The sequence below is a fragment of the Clytia hemisphaerica genome, unplaced genomic scaffold (assembly GCF_902728285.1).
Source record: "Clytia hemisphaerica strain Z4C2 unplaced genomic scaffold, Clytia hemisphaerica genome assembly, whole genome shotgun sequence".
NCBI classification, from domain to species: domain Eukaryota; kingdom Metazoa; phylum Cnidaria; class Hydrozoa; order Leptothecata; family Clytiidae; genus Clytia; species Clytia hemisphaerica.
The window spans coordinates 578,590-594,662 of NW_027103676.1; the positions used below are offsets into that span (position 1 = coordinate 578,590).

Consider the following 16,073-nt stretch of genomic DNA (forward strand, 5'->3'; position numbering starts at 1 on the left):
AAAAATACCTCATAAAAGGGAATACATGCTAAGCACCTTATTTCCGTTTAAAAACGCAATAGAAACCAAAATGACTGAGACAAAAAAACGAATCAGCAAAAAGATTTCCAAATCAGCACTACCTTAAAGGAAGAAATTTTGGCGGAAAGAAAATTTGGCGGATTTGGCGGATTTGACTGAAATCCGCCAAATTAAGTTCCCGCCAAAATTTCTTTTTTCCGCCATCCGCCAAATTAAATTCCCGCTAAATTAAACATTTTGAAAATATGATCTCTTTTAAGGTGTTTTTGCTATTTTTTCGCTGTTTTGACGCCATCTTAAGGTTAAATTTTTAAGCGACCGCCAAATTAAATTCCCGCCAAATTTACTTTTTTCGTCCATCCGCCAAATTAAATTCCCTCTGAAAAAACTTTTTTGGCCATCCGCCAAATTAAATTCCCGCCCAAATTTCTTCCTTTAAGGTAGATTGTAATATCTCCTTAACTCGAACAAGTTTGCTGATAGACTTGATCCCTTTAGGTAAACATACCGCATTCCTTATAAAACCTGTTTGTTTTACTTTAAACTTCCATATAACTCGAACAAATTTGTGTTTCTTGTGGGCTATCGAGTTATAGAGACTTTATTGTACTAAGTTCAGTTAAAGGGTCTCCCTTGATGATTGAAGATTATCCACGTACTTACGCTACTACGTCATTACGTACCTTATTTCTTTTTCTACGTTTGCGTTGAATTTTCTGCGTGATATTCAGCGTTTGAAGTGTTTTTCGTGCGCTTTTCTCTTCCGCAGAAACGTGAGCTATCACGGTTGTTCGGCACGTTTGGTTACCAATAGAGTCACGTAAAAGTCGTGAGATTTTACTGTCTTTGAACAACGTGACTTTTTTGTTTCCATTAAGCATGGTGATCATAATTTGACCCAACGCAGCATGACTAGGTGCTTGACTAGGCTGTGATGTTTTTTCTTCGAAATTTTGGTTGACGTAACTGAGATCAATCAAATGTAGCCTGGATCGCCCACCTGAGTATTGCGGTACTGAACCTAGTGAAATAAATATTGTGGAATGGTTAGGACTAAAGTCAATTTTGGATATGAGTGGAAAACAAAAAAGCGTGAGTGAGTATAAGCGATTATAGAATCCAAACTGGTTTGGTGCAGTTGTTATTTTTCGGTATTCTTGATTTTCAGGCTATAACTATTCTCATGATATTCTCAATTATTTTTCTTTACTGAAGGACATAGAATAATTATAACATTCATTTTTTTTTGCGATATTTGAAATCGGAGGCTCTGATCGTTTACAATTTGTTTTTTCGTTACCCCTGATCATCCTGATTACTATAATGCCAAAATCAAATTTACGTTAAACAAACTTAGGAGTTGGAGGGTAAAGATTAATACAGCGCTCGTTTTGTATTCACGCAGAAGAGATATTTACGTACAAATATGGTGCTAGCTAGGATACCAAATTCAAAATGACGGAGAGAGAAAGTGATAGAAAGTAACATGGCTAACGGACACACACCAGGATGTTTAAAGTTATCGTTTTAACAAACATTCAAGAAGGGTTGACTGACATTCACTATGTTTGGTGTGCTGGTCAAAAACAAGGGGTCTTTATTTGTTCATGTTCTTTATGAAAGGAAATAGTGACATGTCAGTTAGTGACTACTTTCAATAAACACAGCCAAAAAGTTTGTCAATGACTCAAATAAACACAAATAGTGAACGCAAATTTCTTAGTTTAGAAAAACACTTGTAATTTCAAGAGCTTAAGCGCGCGATATTTTCGCGTATTTTTCTTTAATCTTTAAAGAGGCACTTGAATGAAAGTTAAGGTTACAAGTTTGTTTCAAGACGTCTGTCGTCTACTACTTAACCAATTATATCTTAAATTCACTTTGGGATTACAGGGATTATGGTCCACGAGCAACGCTGATGACCTAGTTTCTTTATAATATGTACTTTTGAAATGTACGTTTGAATTTGTAATATACGTTGAGGAAAAGTAACAAGTAAAATTAATCGGGACCAAAATTCAATACGTGTTTGTCAATATTACGAGCCCGATAGTGAAAAAGAAATTGGAAAGGCAAACTTTAAACCTTTCATTCTAAGGAAAATCAACCAATCAAAAAGCAGGACAAAATACCAAACGAAACAACTTACCTGACGGGATTTTTCTTGCATTTTTTTCCACGCGATATTGATAAATATGGAAAGTGAAGATCATATGGCTATTCTGCGTCACTCCTTGATTGTCTTTTTCTATATAAATAAAACGAAAATTAGAATCAGATGAATAGTAATAACTTGAAGATGGTTGAAACTCCTCCCAGCATCAATAAGGAATTTCAACACTAATAATAATCTCGAACCAATCACACATATAATATATGAAAGATACTACAGATCTCAATGATTTGCTTCCTATTATTAGAAATCCCCCATTAGAAATTCCGTCATCTCCCTAGGGGAGAATCACACCCTAGAAACGTTTATCCAACGTTATATGATCGACGTTGATAAAAATTTTGTTTCACGTCAGAAGTTATCCAATGAACTTACCAGCTGATCTGGAAGCCAGAGCTGCATCCAAATAAAAGCCCGCTTTTTCTTTGTTAGCTGCTTGTGGTTCACTCACATTCTCCAAATTTATCCCGCCTACCGGATCTTCGCGTAAATAAATACCAGGTGACGCACTATGACTGTCTATACTATCAGTCCCAGATGCTTGATCTGCTAATAAGTCTTTCAACTCTTCGTTACGTCCGACAACTTCGACTGCGGAAACCCGTATGGAGATCCGGGCGCCCGTTCGTTGTTTACAATCGTCTATTAAACTGTATAACCATGCTATTGCGCATGGTAAAATACCGGCCGTTGTGCTGCTACCATCTTGCCCGACCATGGTCCGTGTTTTTCCGGTTCCCGGTCCTCCATACGTGACTAGAGCCCCGTCGCCACCGTTAATAACAGCGTGTAGGACGTCTAATAGAGATCCAGATGATATTCGATCATGTCGTTCTTCCGGTGTAAAAATATTGTCGAAGCCAAAATATTTTGGTTGGGAGGGCGGTGGTGCTTGATTGGCGTCTAAGGGTGTTGATGAAGGGGCGTTGGGTTGTAAGAAGGAGATTTGTTTTTTACGAAGATCGATTTCGATGAGCGAGTTATCTGATTGGTCGTTGATGGAAGGTTGGACGCGTAACATAACAGAGACCTGGAAACGAAGAAGGTAAAAACGGTTAAAAATACAAATTTAAATAATATGGATATTTTTATTAGCTTGGTATTTTTTGAACAGCTGGTGTTTAAATGAAGTGCAATCTCATTTCAGATTCAAGACAGCCCAAATGATGAACTAAGATTGAAAAAACTGCCCTTTATCTACTAGTACGCATCTAGGTTCGATATTTTTAATCTACAAACCTTGCCATCAACTCTACGCCCCATATATTTGAAAAGACCGGGTGGGTTAGATGGTGATGATTGTTTCAGCATGTTAGTGAAGTTGGTTGGGAACAAGGAACTTGATTCTTTGTTCTTGTGTTTTGAAGATGAAGATGAACGATTCTTTCGGACATTATATTTCTTCGCTGCCCTGTGATAATAAAAGAGAACGGAATAAATAAATCGTAAGTCTTTTGATATCAGGTACAGTAGTGCAGTGGTAGAGCATTCAGCTAAGGTGCGCAAGGTTGTGGGTTCAACTCCCACCCGGACTCAGCAAAATGGTACTTGATTCATCTACGATTAGTGTTCAGCAGTTAAAGAGAATGAACAAGGAAAGGTGGAGCAATCCAGGAAGAAAGGGTGGCATCCTCCCCTACCTTCAGGTAGAAGACTATTGAAATTGGGGTCTTCGGGTTACCTCCGACTGCGGTCTTAAGACTTATTCCTACAATTCTAAATGTAGATCAAAGAAGATCAAGTTGAAAAGTGTCTTTGAGTCGTCCCCCTTACAAAAGGTATTAAAGGAATTAGGGTTAGTTAAAATATACCAGTAACCTATGAGTTGGTTTTTGGTTGCAAGATACTAGTTTGAGTAATGGAAACGAGTTAAGTAAATATCATAAAGGTTCAGGCCATACAGATGGTAACCTTCAGTGAAATTCAGTGAAAGCATACAGCTCTGTTATCATTGTTAGCATTGAGCACTTTTATTGGATAAACAGATAATCTGAAATAGATTCACTAAGAAATGATAATGCTCATACACTTACTCAACGAAGAACTGAGATGTCATTGCTGATCGTGTCGAATTCTGATTGGTCGGATTAGTTGTATTGGAGGGAGCTGATTGGTTGGTTGTTGATTTGCCCATATCTGGTTGGTGAAGATTAGTGTATTGATGAAGTGTGACGTCATTTGAACGCGAGTCTCCAACAGTATTGTTTAGCCCTAGAGATTGAAACGTAAATTGTTTTTTCATAAAAACTTGGGTAAATATCGGACTTATTAAATACGAAATTCCTGCAAAAGGCGTGTATTGAGTAAGGTCAAGAGCAAGGTTCAAAAGATACAAAATATTACGAAAATAATACGAAACCTCCTTACCTGGTACTCGATATCCGTTAAAAGTATCCGTTGATTCACCGCGCGTCGTTACATTGCGATCAACCAGCATGCTTTGTTGTTGTTGTTGGTCGGCTGCCGTAAGATTATTCGTGTCGTTGTTATATGGAATCATGTTCCTCAGAAACGGATTAAATTGCGTTTTAACAACCTCCAGTGCGGATTTTTTTAACGTTTCAACATGTGAATCACAATATAAACATTTACCGTTGACTGTCCCTGTTAATTCATGGTCTGAGAGTCGTAAGCTTTGATAGACGAGATGATTTAAGCTATCAATCTAAAAAGATAAGAGAGAAAGGGGAAATATATTACATGGAGTGTGTCCGTCACAGTAAAGAGTTGCATGGTTTATACTTGGTATTTGGCATCGAACTCCTAAAATTTGAATGATGCAATTGTTTTGATGAGCAACGTTACCAGATTAACATAGATAAAAGTGAAATTGCATCAATTTTCAAATTTGGATATTTCAAAAACATCAGTCGGACATAATAAAATACAGTGGAGTCTCTTTAACTCGAACTTCTATTACTCACAACTCCTTATCTCGAACAAGTATCCTTCAGTTTACAATGGCTTGTAAACCTTACTCCGTAAATCGAAATCTCGTCAACTTAAACAAATTTGTGATTCCCGGGCATGTTAGAGTTATGGAGAATCCATTGTATTTAAAAAAGACACGCCGAACCAAAATCAATCTTGCACAAATTTGAATCCAGTCTTTTTATAAAATTGCAATAAATAATGGCACTTCAAACTTCCACAATTAGTATGAACATTCGTCAAACAACAAAAACAAAATGAACTGACTTCCAAAAAACAATATGATAAAAAATCACATACCTATACTAATGTCCTTCAAACTACAAAACATTCACAAACAAACATACAACAAAAAAGGGGGAAAGAAAAATCCTTTTTTTATTTTAACCCCTTTAGTCTCTCAATCGATCTCAGAGACCAAATTTAGCAATATGACATAAAGTCAAGTGTACCTTTAATTAAAAAAAAAGACCAAAAGGCTTTACAGACATACACAAGTCTGCTAGGCATATTAAACAAGTTCAAAACAAAGTGTCTATGTAAATGATCCCAAGGTAATTACTTGATAAAGATATAACAAGAGTAAATAGAGCTGAGACACCCAGCTATTTCCAAAAGCTTAAGAAAACTAAGCAAAAGGGAAAAGATTTGTAGGTTGCAGCATTGCATACGTTAGTGAAGTTCTATCTACACACAAATTCCACCAAAGACCAAAAATAAACATCTGGATGGAACAAACTTTTTTTTGGCTTTTGTAGCCTAAATCGGGTCAAGTTGAACATTTTACAAGAATTTTTGTCATAGGATTGGTCGTTAACTATTCAAACAAAAACTTTAACCAATTATGTGAGCATCTTGTAAAAACTTCAATACAACTGCCTAAACCAGCCTGCACCTCAAGACACTATATCAGCAAGATTAACTTTTTTGCATGACTAACTACAACTAATAACTAAATGCAAGAACAGTGACAGGTTCAAAAATTAAAAAACACAAAAAAATTAATCTTCGAGGATCAGCGAACATGCAAGTCCTCTCCAAGCCAAAATAAAAAGAGAAAAATCTTTTTTTGCGTGAGTTATATGCATAAGTCGTATATGAAGAAATCAAGAAAATCAAGAAATCCTCTTTCACATTTAGTACCACATCTCTCTCGCTGTGAGTACTTCACTATTTAACTGAGTAAATGTCAACAAGTAAACACTAAAAAGCTTTTTTTATGTTACTACTGTTGCATTTGCTTACTTGTCAAAATTCCCTATTATCTTGTCATAATGTTATATGTTATGCTTGTTACCTTATTAGCTTTTCTCTATTATTCAATTCAGCCCCTCCTATTATGTGTTTGTTGCTGATTTGTTTGGAACTGTTGGCTTTCTCTGAGGTTATCTACTACACGTTTCTTTATAAGAACGTTTCTTTATAAGAACGTTTCTTTATAAGAACAAGCTATATAAGAACACACTGCATCGATGACCAAAATATTAAGAACAAGTTAAGAACATATTACTGGAATCTATGGCAACCAATTTTTTAGGAAATTGCACAGAAACACTCACAAAATCGTTTTAAGAACATTTTTAGACAAAAAACTCAAAAGGTTAAGAACATCCCAAGGCTTTGGAAAAATTTGGATGCTCTTATAAAAAAAACTTCTAGGCCTAAAACATATTTATTTTACCAGATTTTTACTATTCTTTTCACTATTGTACATTTAAATGCAAACAGTAAACTTTAATGACAGCATGATTTCAAAGTTTGGCGATAACTCCATCAAGTTTGGTAAATACTGTCAGCTTATGATGTCAAATTCTCCATAATCTAGTCAATAGCTTGCAAAAGTGTCCATAGCAAAGCCAACTTTTAGCGTTATGGAGATGTTTCGCTTTCTGCAAAGCTCCCAATTAACAATCAAGGTTGTTTCCAAATTCATCTAACATTATATGAACATTTTTATGACGTTTTATACGAGCTCCAGTGATTATGAAAGTACTGTAGTCATTGATAGTACAGCTAAAAACACCCCTTCTCACAGACTCACTTAACACTTCCCACTAAAAGAATTGGCCAAAATATCGTCCCCCGTAGAAAATTATTCTCCAATTTTTGTCTCCACCGAAAATAATCAAATGAACCAAACTTCACTACAAGATATAGATATTATGCTATCTTTCCCATCCCTACTGAATTTTCTGACTTGGAAACAAAAGAATTGAAATCCCCAGCCATAAAAAATATTGGAATACCAATCCCCATCGAGTTTCAGTCCGTTATTTTTATCCCAACTGGCTTGAAAAAATCCTACTGCGTCTGTAAGAAAGGGGTGTCTAAATGAAGATTGAGCAGTTGATCCCTAGCAGTTACATAACGGCAAAACAGGGCCAATCCCCGGGGGGGGGGGTACTACCCTTTTCGACCGACGGGTGTGCTCCGCTGAGGTTCGAAAAATGGACCCTACGTGGGACTCGAAATTTGCGAAAAAAGTGACCCTGAATGGGACTGAAATTTTCTACTTTTTCCCCAAATTTTCAAAAATAGGCACCCTACGAGGGACTGATTTTTCTATTTTGGTGTTTTTGCGACCCTACCTGGGACTCGTGGGGGTTAAAAAAGGTACCCTGACCAGCGGAGCATCCCCGTAACCCATTTTGCCCTAGTACCCCTACCCCCCCCCCCGGGGCCAATCCAACGTCCATATAAAACTATTTTAAAATTGAAGCGATATTTTTTGCCAGCTAGCTACTCTCACAAACTCCCTCTCATAAGTAAATAAACTTAAAATGATAAGCTAGCTCTGCTTTATTAGTAGACCAGACAAGAACCTTTTCCGTACCAAAAATATAGGGACACTTAATGTTGCAACATTATCTACATTTACCAGGGCATTGAATCCAATTCATCAAAAAATGCAAGTTGAAGCAAGTCATGAAATGTCAATTTATGAAACCATAATATCGGAAGCTAATGCATTTCCTAGGTACCGTCCCACTATTACAACTTGTTTCATAGTCAATAGTCAAGCTTAGATCCTTTAAAATAAATCTAGACGGTTTGTAGGTACAAATAATGACAATCTCTAGATCAGATTTTAAAAACCTTCCTATCTACCAGAGCGTACTAAAATTTTGAGAGAAGATTTCGAAAATAAACTGCACCTTTAAACAAAACCATTGAATTCTTTAAAAAACAGTCTCAGAATTGAGCCCTATGTATTCATTTAGTATGCTGCCGTAGTGCATGCTAGACGATACATAGAATAAGCAGAAAATAATTGTAGACTATAGTTAATTTAAACTGATATTATCCAGCAACAATTATCGTATTATCAAATAACACCAATACACCACTGTATTACTACGAAAAATAAACGACTCCAGTCTATGAAAAACGAAATGAAATTTTCTTCTAATGGTTGTAAAGTTAGTTCGGCCAACCTGTAAGAAACTAACAGAACACTCAAAAATGACAACAAACTCCAGTCCAACACTAAACGAAATTCTTTTAACATAAACACGTAACTGTCGCGATGAAATAAAATACAAGAGGGAGAGAGAGAGAGCGTTGTCAAAGGAGAAAAATAGGGGCTCTCTATACTCTACACACAAATATGTTCACTTTTGGAATGTTTTGATTTGGTCTTTGAGTTGTGTTTTACCGCATGGCTATCCCATTCAAAATAAACTCAAGTCTATCCTATGGTCTAAAATTAGTAGCAAGAGTGTGAAAAGGTCAATCTTTCTACTCTTAGTGCCTGATACGCCACACTGATAACCATTCCATACACCATGTCCATTGTCTGTGACAGGTTACCTACACGCTTTTTTGCATAAGAATGGTGTAAATCCATTTCATCATGAATATTCTTAGCTTTTTAGGGAAAATCATCATAAAATATTCTTACAACATTCTTAGGTTAGGATCCTAATTCAGACTAGATTTATCATTTAGTACATACGTCTCAAGCATAAAATGGCATGTTCGTGAAAGTAGTGAGCCTTACTTTGGGGTAATTGGCAATTTATAATCGAAAATGCTCTAAAAATGGTATTCTTAGCTTGAGTAGCCAAATTCCATGATGGTGATATTCTTAGCATTATCTTGATTTTTTGGCCATTTTCTTATAAAGTGTATTCTTATTCAAAAAAAGCGTGTACCACTCAGAAAAATACCTCACAGCTGACACAAAATTTCAACAACACTTTGGATTCCAGACGGAACCGGGTATTAAGAGGAGCATGCCGGTTTGACGGTGTGACGGTATTAGCCCTTTTTCTTGTTCGGTGTTTCGGTGTTTCGGGTTAACAATCACGTACGCCCCACTAATATAAGCCGCCAAAAATGAAAGTACTTTACACTTACTCGTCCTAGCAAAACTCAAATCTCCCGTTTTAAGCTCACAAAACTCTTTTTAATAAACCTCTCTATAGCCAGAACAAATTTGTCATTCCTGTCAATTTCCTGCAACATTCGAAAACCGTAAAAAATACATGGAAGTCCTTGTCGTTGCGCGCCGAATTTATACTCAACTCCGATAGAAATATGACGGTTATAAAACGAATTTTGTAATTTTTTTTCGTCTCTAGAGAAAAATTTCCTTCCTTCTCATCAAAATACGCTCTATATACTTTTGAGAGATTTGATTCACAGATACTCCTTACAGCGAATCAAACTTGATACTTTAGCCTTTACGACGCCAAAGTCTCCTTTGACCCAGCATGATGTCCCTCTATTTAATACTTTTCTGTTTTCATATATTTTCTACATTTAGAACAAAAAAATTGATCTATCAATCGTTTAAAACAAAACTACAGACGTGAAACAATAAAAAGTAGTCCCTGAGAAAATAAAAAAATCTCATAGATATAAACTTTCATTTAACATGTAAACAGAATCCTAAATTAAAGATCCTAATGTAAATGAAGCGTTAAAAACAAATAAGGCTTGGTACACACTGTGTCTGTTATAATCCTTGTGACTAAAGACTACTACATATTACTTGATTAAAGCAGTCAATCTCCTTTTAGTCTAAAAGTAGACATAAATAGTTATTCCTTGGCTGAAAAGATCAACACACTCGTGGATTTGAGTTAAATAATAGTTTTAATCTGAGCCTAAAGATTTATGGTAGAGCCAAATAAACATAGTCAATGATTAATTAACCTTCAATCTGCAAACGAAACTTTCATCCCAACATTTATATGCGATCTTAAGATCAGAATTTCAGAATTTCATTCTTTAAATCTTTATAATGGCTATGAAAAATGTTAATCTTCAGTGGTCAGACGGGAAGGATAGTCTGGTTAAAAATCACCGTTTTGTAAAAAATGTTTAAAAAAAGTAAACCTCAAAGAATTAAGGAAAGAAGTGACAGAATCTTTGAGAAAATAGACCTGTAACGGTTAATAAAATTATTAAACCATATTAGGTATTATCCAATTTGATTTGTTTGAAGGAGAGCTTCAACCCCGTTCCCTGTGTATCATCAGCTTTTTGATGCCTATTGATAGCGCCAGATAATACATTGGCATTGTCTGGCGTCTATCAGTAACGTATATAAAGCCTGGAATACACGGGGACGAGGTTGGAAGAGCTTTACTTTTATTGGCGTTAACCCGAATACAACAGATTCTCTATAGTTCGAATCACTTCGTAAACCGAGCACGGTCTCTTACCCCAGGGGGGGGGGTACTTAGGCAAAAATGGATGATGGGTATGTGCAGACGGTAAGGGTCGGTTTTTTCACCTTTCAAAGTCTCTCTAAGGGTCGGAAAAATCAGAAAGTTTTAAATTAGTCTCTCTGAGGGTCGGAAAATTCAGGATTTTTAGGAAATTTTTTAATTTCCAGGGTATGACTTTTTAAAAAAAATTTCAAAAAGTCTCTCTAAGGGTCACCTTTTCAGCAAAGATCAGTCTCTTTAAGGGTCGGTTTTCGGAGGTCCCGTCCGCACATACCCCTCATTCGCCAACCTTACCCCCCCCCGGGCTTACTACTCCTCAAGCCACAAACCTATTACTTTCTACTACTCCATGGGGTCTCAAGTACTCCATAATTCGAAAAAAAAAATTGCGTCCTCTGCAAGAGTTGCAGTTTATAAAGGACTGAAACTGAATTTTGGTTTCATCTTAAAAAATGCTTTCATTACAACAGGCTTGAGGATAAGAACTTGAAACAGATATTTTCTTTCAATCAGCAGTGACACTTTTTAGGGTAAACTCTACTTAGGATTTTTGAAACACTACTTCAAACAAGATAGAACAAATCCTGCCAAAAAATATTATAAAAGTAACACAAAACTATCAAAGGTTTTTCTTCGTTTTTTTCTCTCTTGCACTTGTTTAACGTCAAAACGGCTCGTGACCTTATTTAATAACTACAATGGAGCCTCCATAACTCGAACAGGCACGGGGAAGACAAATTTGTTAAGGGAATTTCGAGATATGGAGGTTTATAGGGCATTGTTAACTGAAAGGGTCTTAAAACTTGTTTGAGTTAAGGAGATATTCGAGTTATATAGAGAATTCTCTGTAACTATCAATTTCTATAGCTAGAATGTGAAACCAAAAATCGACTTTGCACTATCACAATCCAGACTAAAACCAAACAATTACTATAGTGAATTACAAGGACTACATAATAAATAAATCTCTTTCAGTTCGAATTCTCTACAAAAACATATCCGAATCTTGCCATACTAAACTGGAACGTACATCCCACTTAATTTTAAGGAACCATAATTTAGAGCCCTTTGTAGAAATTGGGGTAGCGAGAGAAAAGAGTCTATTTATTTTCAACACTGTCAAAACCACAAAAAATTCCTTAATCTAGAACCAATTTTCAACTGAAACCTATAACAAAGGAACATACTTGCGTAAATCATCAAACTCACGCCCATCTAACGCCCATAGGAATCATACAAAGTTAAACGAACGTTGAAACAACGTTTTGTTCCAGCTAGGTAAATGAAGGATAAATAAATAAATCTTACCGCTGGTACTCCTTGGCCAGTCCATATCTTTTGATACTCCATTGTCATTCTGTTGATGGCTTGATTCCTTAATTCTAAGAACCGATTAAGGCATGGTCTACATTGTACATTATTCATGGATGAAGTTTGTTGATTGGGATTTGTTGAATCCATCTTGTGATGTGTTGAAGGTATTGAAGAATATTGTTGATAATGTTGTGTATATTGTTGTTGTGTTGTTGCTGTGCTCATCTGAAACGAAATCAAAATGTTGAAAGATTAATGGTGGTCGTTGCTATCGTTGTTTAAACCCAAACTGAGTCGTGACATATAGTCAGAGAGACAAAAAAATACAGTATTGAAAGTACAGTGGAGCCTCTGTAACTCGAGCAAGCATGGGGAACACAGATTTGTTCGAGTTAAGGAAATTTAGAAATATGGAGTAACAGTTATAGGGTATTTTTAACTGAAGAGACAGGAAAACTTGTTCGGGTTAAAGAGAAATTCAAGTTAGAGAGGTTCGAGTAATAAAGACTCTACTGAATCTATATTAACCAATAAATCCTTATTTCATAGCAAAATTCTGATTCTATCTCAGTATAAAACGACTACTTCGTATAAAAAGTCAGGCAGCCAAAAAAGTAATCTAAAAAAGCCAACAAACAGACTATATATAAAGTCAAGACTGTTTACTTTAATAAACAGAGCAAGCCAACACAAGAGACTAGTTAAACTTGATGCATGCAATATGGAGACTGACTCCATTTTTAACAAAACAAAAACGCCAGACAAACAGTAAACAACAAGTCTGTTTGCAGGCAAGGACACAACAAAACAGTACAGTACTATGACACTTCTAACTTTATCGGTACATAGATAAATGAGCTGTGATAGTTACAAAACGTTACATCACAGCCCGTGACTCTATTTTCACAAATGTCTCTCTCAAACATGAAAATTTTTTAAAGGTGACCTACATGATCAAATCCAACAGTTTTTCAAGTACGAATTTTAGCAAACTTCACAAAGATTAATACTGCCATACCGCTTTGCTATCCAGAAGATTTCTCTATGCCACAGTCAAAATACATGCACTTGATAACGTTATTCTAACTCTTTTGTACGTGCGTGTGCGTATAAGTCGTAAAGAATTAAAGCTGCGTTTTAAGGTATACTTTAAGACAAAGGCTCCTCACACACTTTAAAATTTGTTCATAAAGACTTTGACTGACTTAACTAGGATGATACACCAAGCTTAAAAAATGTTATAAACCTTCTTTAAACTCTTAGTAATAACTAAATGACTTATTTCTTGATCATCATTATAAGAAAATATAAAACGGTAACATACAGAAGATACAGTGTAAAGTCTCATCTCGCGTCACTCTAACAAACAGTTGTTCACCTTAAATGACGTACTCTCATGAAATATGTCACCTCTTATCATGTTTTGAACGCGCGGGCGGAAATAATTCGCTTATCAAAACAGGAAATAAAAAATGTTCATATAGGGTGTTAGGTTATAAAGTGGACTGGAAATGACATAAAAGATTTTTAACATTTTGACATTAGTTAATATAGACTTATAATTTTTTTAAACCAGTTTGTAACTTTTTGTTATTTTCAAAGTTTCAATATTTTTTAAAAATATTCAAAAATATTTACCCTAATTTTATAGGACCTAAAACATAACAAGAAGCGCAAATGACTCAAATGTTTCTAATTTTCATAAATGTTACTAAATTTAGATTTCAAGTCAAACTTACTCAAACTTTATAATACGCTATAATGGAAAAAATTATGCTGAAGTTTGATAAATACCAGATGACTCAAAATCTGGCATTAAGAATGCGAGCTTATGAAAATTTTCAAAATACCATCAAATATGACAAACTTATATTAGTAAAGACTATATTTTGTTTAAATTTGACTTAAAATTCATCATATTTTGTCAAAAGGAAACGTAGGCACATTAAACCTATATACATGTATTGAAAAGGAAATACATTTTGATAATTCTGTAAAACATTGGAGCCAAGTGACTTAGTTAGTCTAAGCGACAAAAATGAAGCATATACTTAGACTTTACGTCCCCTTTGAATTTGTATCACAAAAGTTTGATATAAATTCCGCCGTCCAAGCCACAAACAATGTAAACCCATGACTAAATTTCAATCAATTGCCAATATCCGTATCCATTTTTAGAGCACCAAAATGTTTCTCAGTTGGTACAAAACGTTTTTTCAATATTCATCTAACGTTATGATAACATCCATGACATTGAGAAAATCGAAATTTTGAAATGCTTACAACTACATACCCGAGACACACAAAAACAGACCGTCGCACAAAACTCTTTCCAAAATAGAAAGCTTAGAATATAATATCCTTTCGTTTGTCAAGGTAGAATTGGCAACGATACTGGAAATTTCATAAATTAGCAGTAAAAATACAAAGGCTTATTTATTTTCATTTGGTTAGTTTGATGAGAGTTGAGAGCAATGCCAAAAATACCAATTGTCTAGTACCACCTTCTACCCAACCCAGATACTTAACCCTTTGAGTGCCAGGGTCCTTTTTTCTAAGTTTTTTTTAAAAAATCGCTAGTTCAAACTTTAAGGGCTTATATCTCCTGATCTAGAAGGAATTAGAAGCTCGTATATAGCTCGTTGGATAGCTTAGAGTCTCTTCTTTCTTTTGGGCGCCTTCGGCGCCGCCCGATTTAGGAAGGGCGTGGTGGGCGGCGGCCAAGGGGGGGGGTAGGTTAGGGAATTAAAGCAGTCAGGCCCGCTGCGCGGACCTGACTGAACTGATGAAAAGGTGCCCAGTGGTAAAATTTCAAATCAATTCACTAGAAGACAGAATAAAGTAAAACAGGGCCAAATTTGGAGGTTCTTGGATCACTCGTTGACCAAAAATAGTCAAAAAACGGTCAGAATCTCAAAAAAGTGAATTTTTGTCAATTTTTTGCATTTTTTTGACTTTTTTGCTTAAAATTTCGCTGGAAAGACTCACTTTTGAATTTTTTTTTGCTTGACCATAAAGGACAATCTAATTCCTACGAGTTCGACCAAAAATAACGATTTCTAACTCAAACTGGGCATTACAGGAGGGCTTCGCCCTCCTATATAGCCCATGTCGTATATATACGACATCGGCACTTAAAGGGTTAATGATTCTTGTTTTTTTAACTCGAGCCAAAAGTTTCGATATGTCAAAAATGCTCGTTTCCTTTTGATAAAATCCAAAGGAAGGTTTTAAGTGATGGCTTAAATATTCATTAAAGCTAGTGCAGTTACTTGATCCCATTTGTGGGTTTGAAAACACGCCCCTGTCTCACAGCCCCGGTGGAACTTTTTCCCTCAGTGGGGATAAAAATTCCTATTGAAATCCAAATGGGGAAAGGAATTCTATTGTTTCAAGGTTAAAAATCCAGTGGGGATGGTTTTGGAGTGCTTTTGGAGTTTTTCCACCGGGGACGAAATTTTCACCAAATTTTCCAGTGGGGCTGGGGTCCCAGCGGGTCTGAGACACAGGGTTGTGAATGATGCTTTATTGCGCACATATTTCCATTTCGAGTTGTAATGTCCACGTGCAGGGTTCAAACCAACCTCAAAGATGATTGACAGCTTTATGCGAAAAGCTACCTCACGGGCTTTTAAGCTATCTAGTAACAGATACCCTCTGTTACATTTGTACCAGATAAATATACGGACATTTCAAAACTCATTACCGTGTACCAACGAACGCTAACAAGAAATACGCCAAAATACGGTTTTATGAAGAAAAGCCTCAACTCTTGAAATGACATTTCCACACATCTTAAAAAACCAAACTAAAAAAACATTTCATATCTCATACACACATAAAAAAACTTCACCGAAATTTTCCGATAAGATAAAAAAGCCAGTCACTGAAGTAAAACACACGTACAGTAGTGAAAAATTCATCATTCTTAAAACCCCCTTGCTCCAAAACACATC

At 35.7% G+C, this 16,073-nt stretch overlaps 1 protein-coding gene across 9 annotated transcripts in view; it reads right to left on the minus strand.

Annotated features, from left to right (window-relative positions):
* The window catches only part of LOC136803625 (uncharacterized), a 72,182-nt gene that overhangs the window by 5,667 nt on the left and 50,442 nt on the right, over window positions 1–16,073 (minus strand). For all 9 annotated transcript variants that reach the window (XM_067060347.1, XM_067060354.1, XM_067060351.1 and 6 more), the window contains 7 exons: window positions 12,112–12,342; window positions 4,562–4,859; window positions 4,228–4,405; window positions 3,434–3,605; window positions 2,570–3,224; window positions 2,171–2,269; window positions 705–1,042 (listed from right to left, as the gene is read on the minus strand). In XM_067060347.1, the coding sequence (XP_066916448.1) occupies window positions 705–1,042; window positions 2,171–2,269; window positions 2,570–3,224; window positions 3,434–3,605; window positions 4,228–4,405; window positions 4,562–4,859; window positions 12,112–12,342 (1,971 nt within the window). The remainder of the gene's footprint in view (window positions 1–704; window positions 1,043–2,170; window positions 2,270–2,569; window positions 3,225–3,433; window positions 3,606–4,227; window positions 4,406–4,561; window positions 4,860–12,111; window positions 12,343–16,073) is intronic.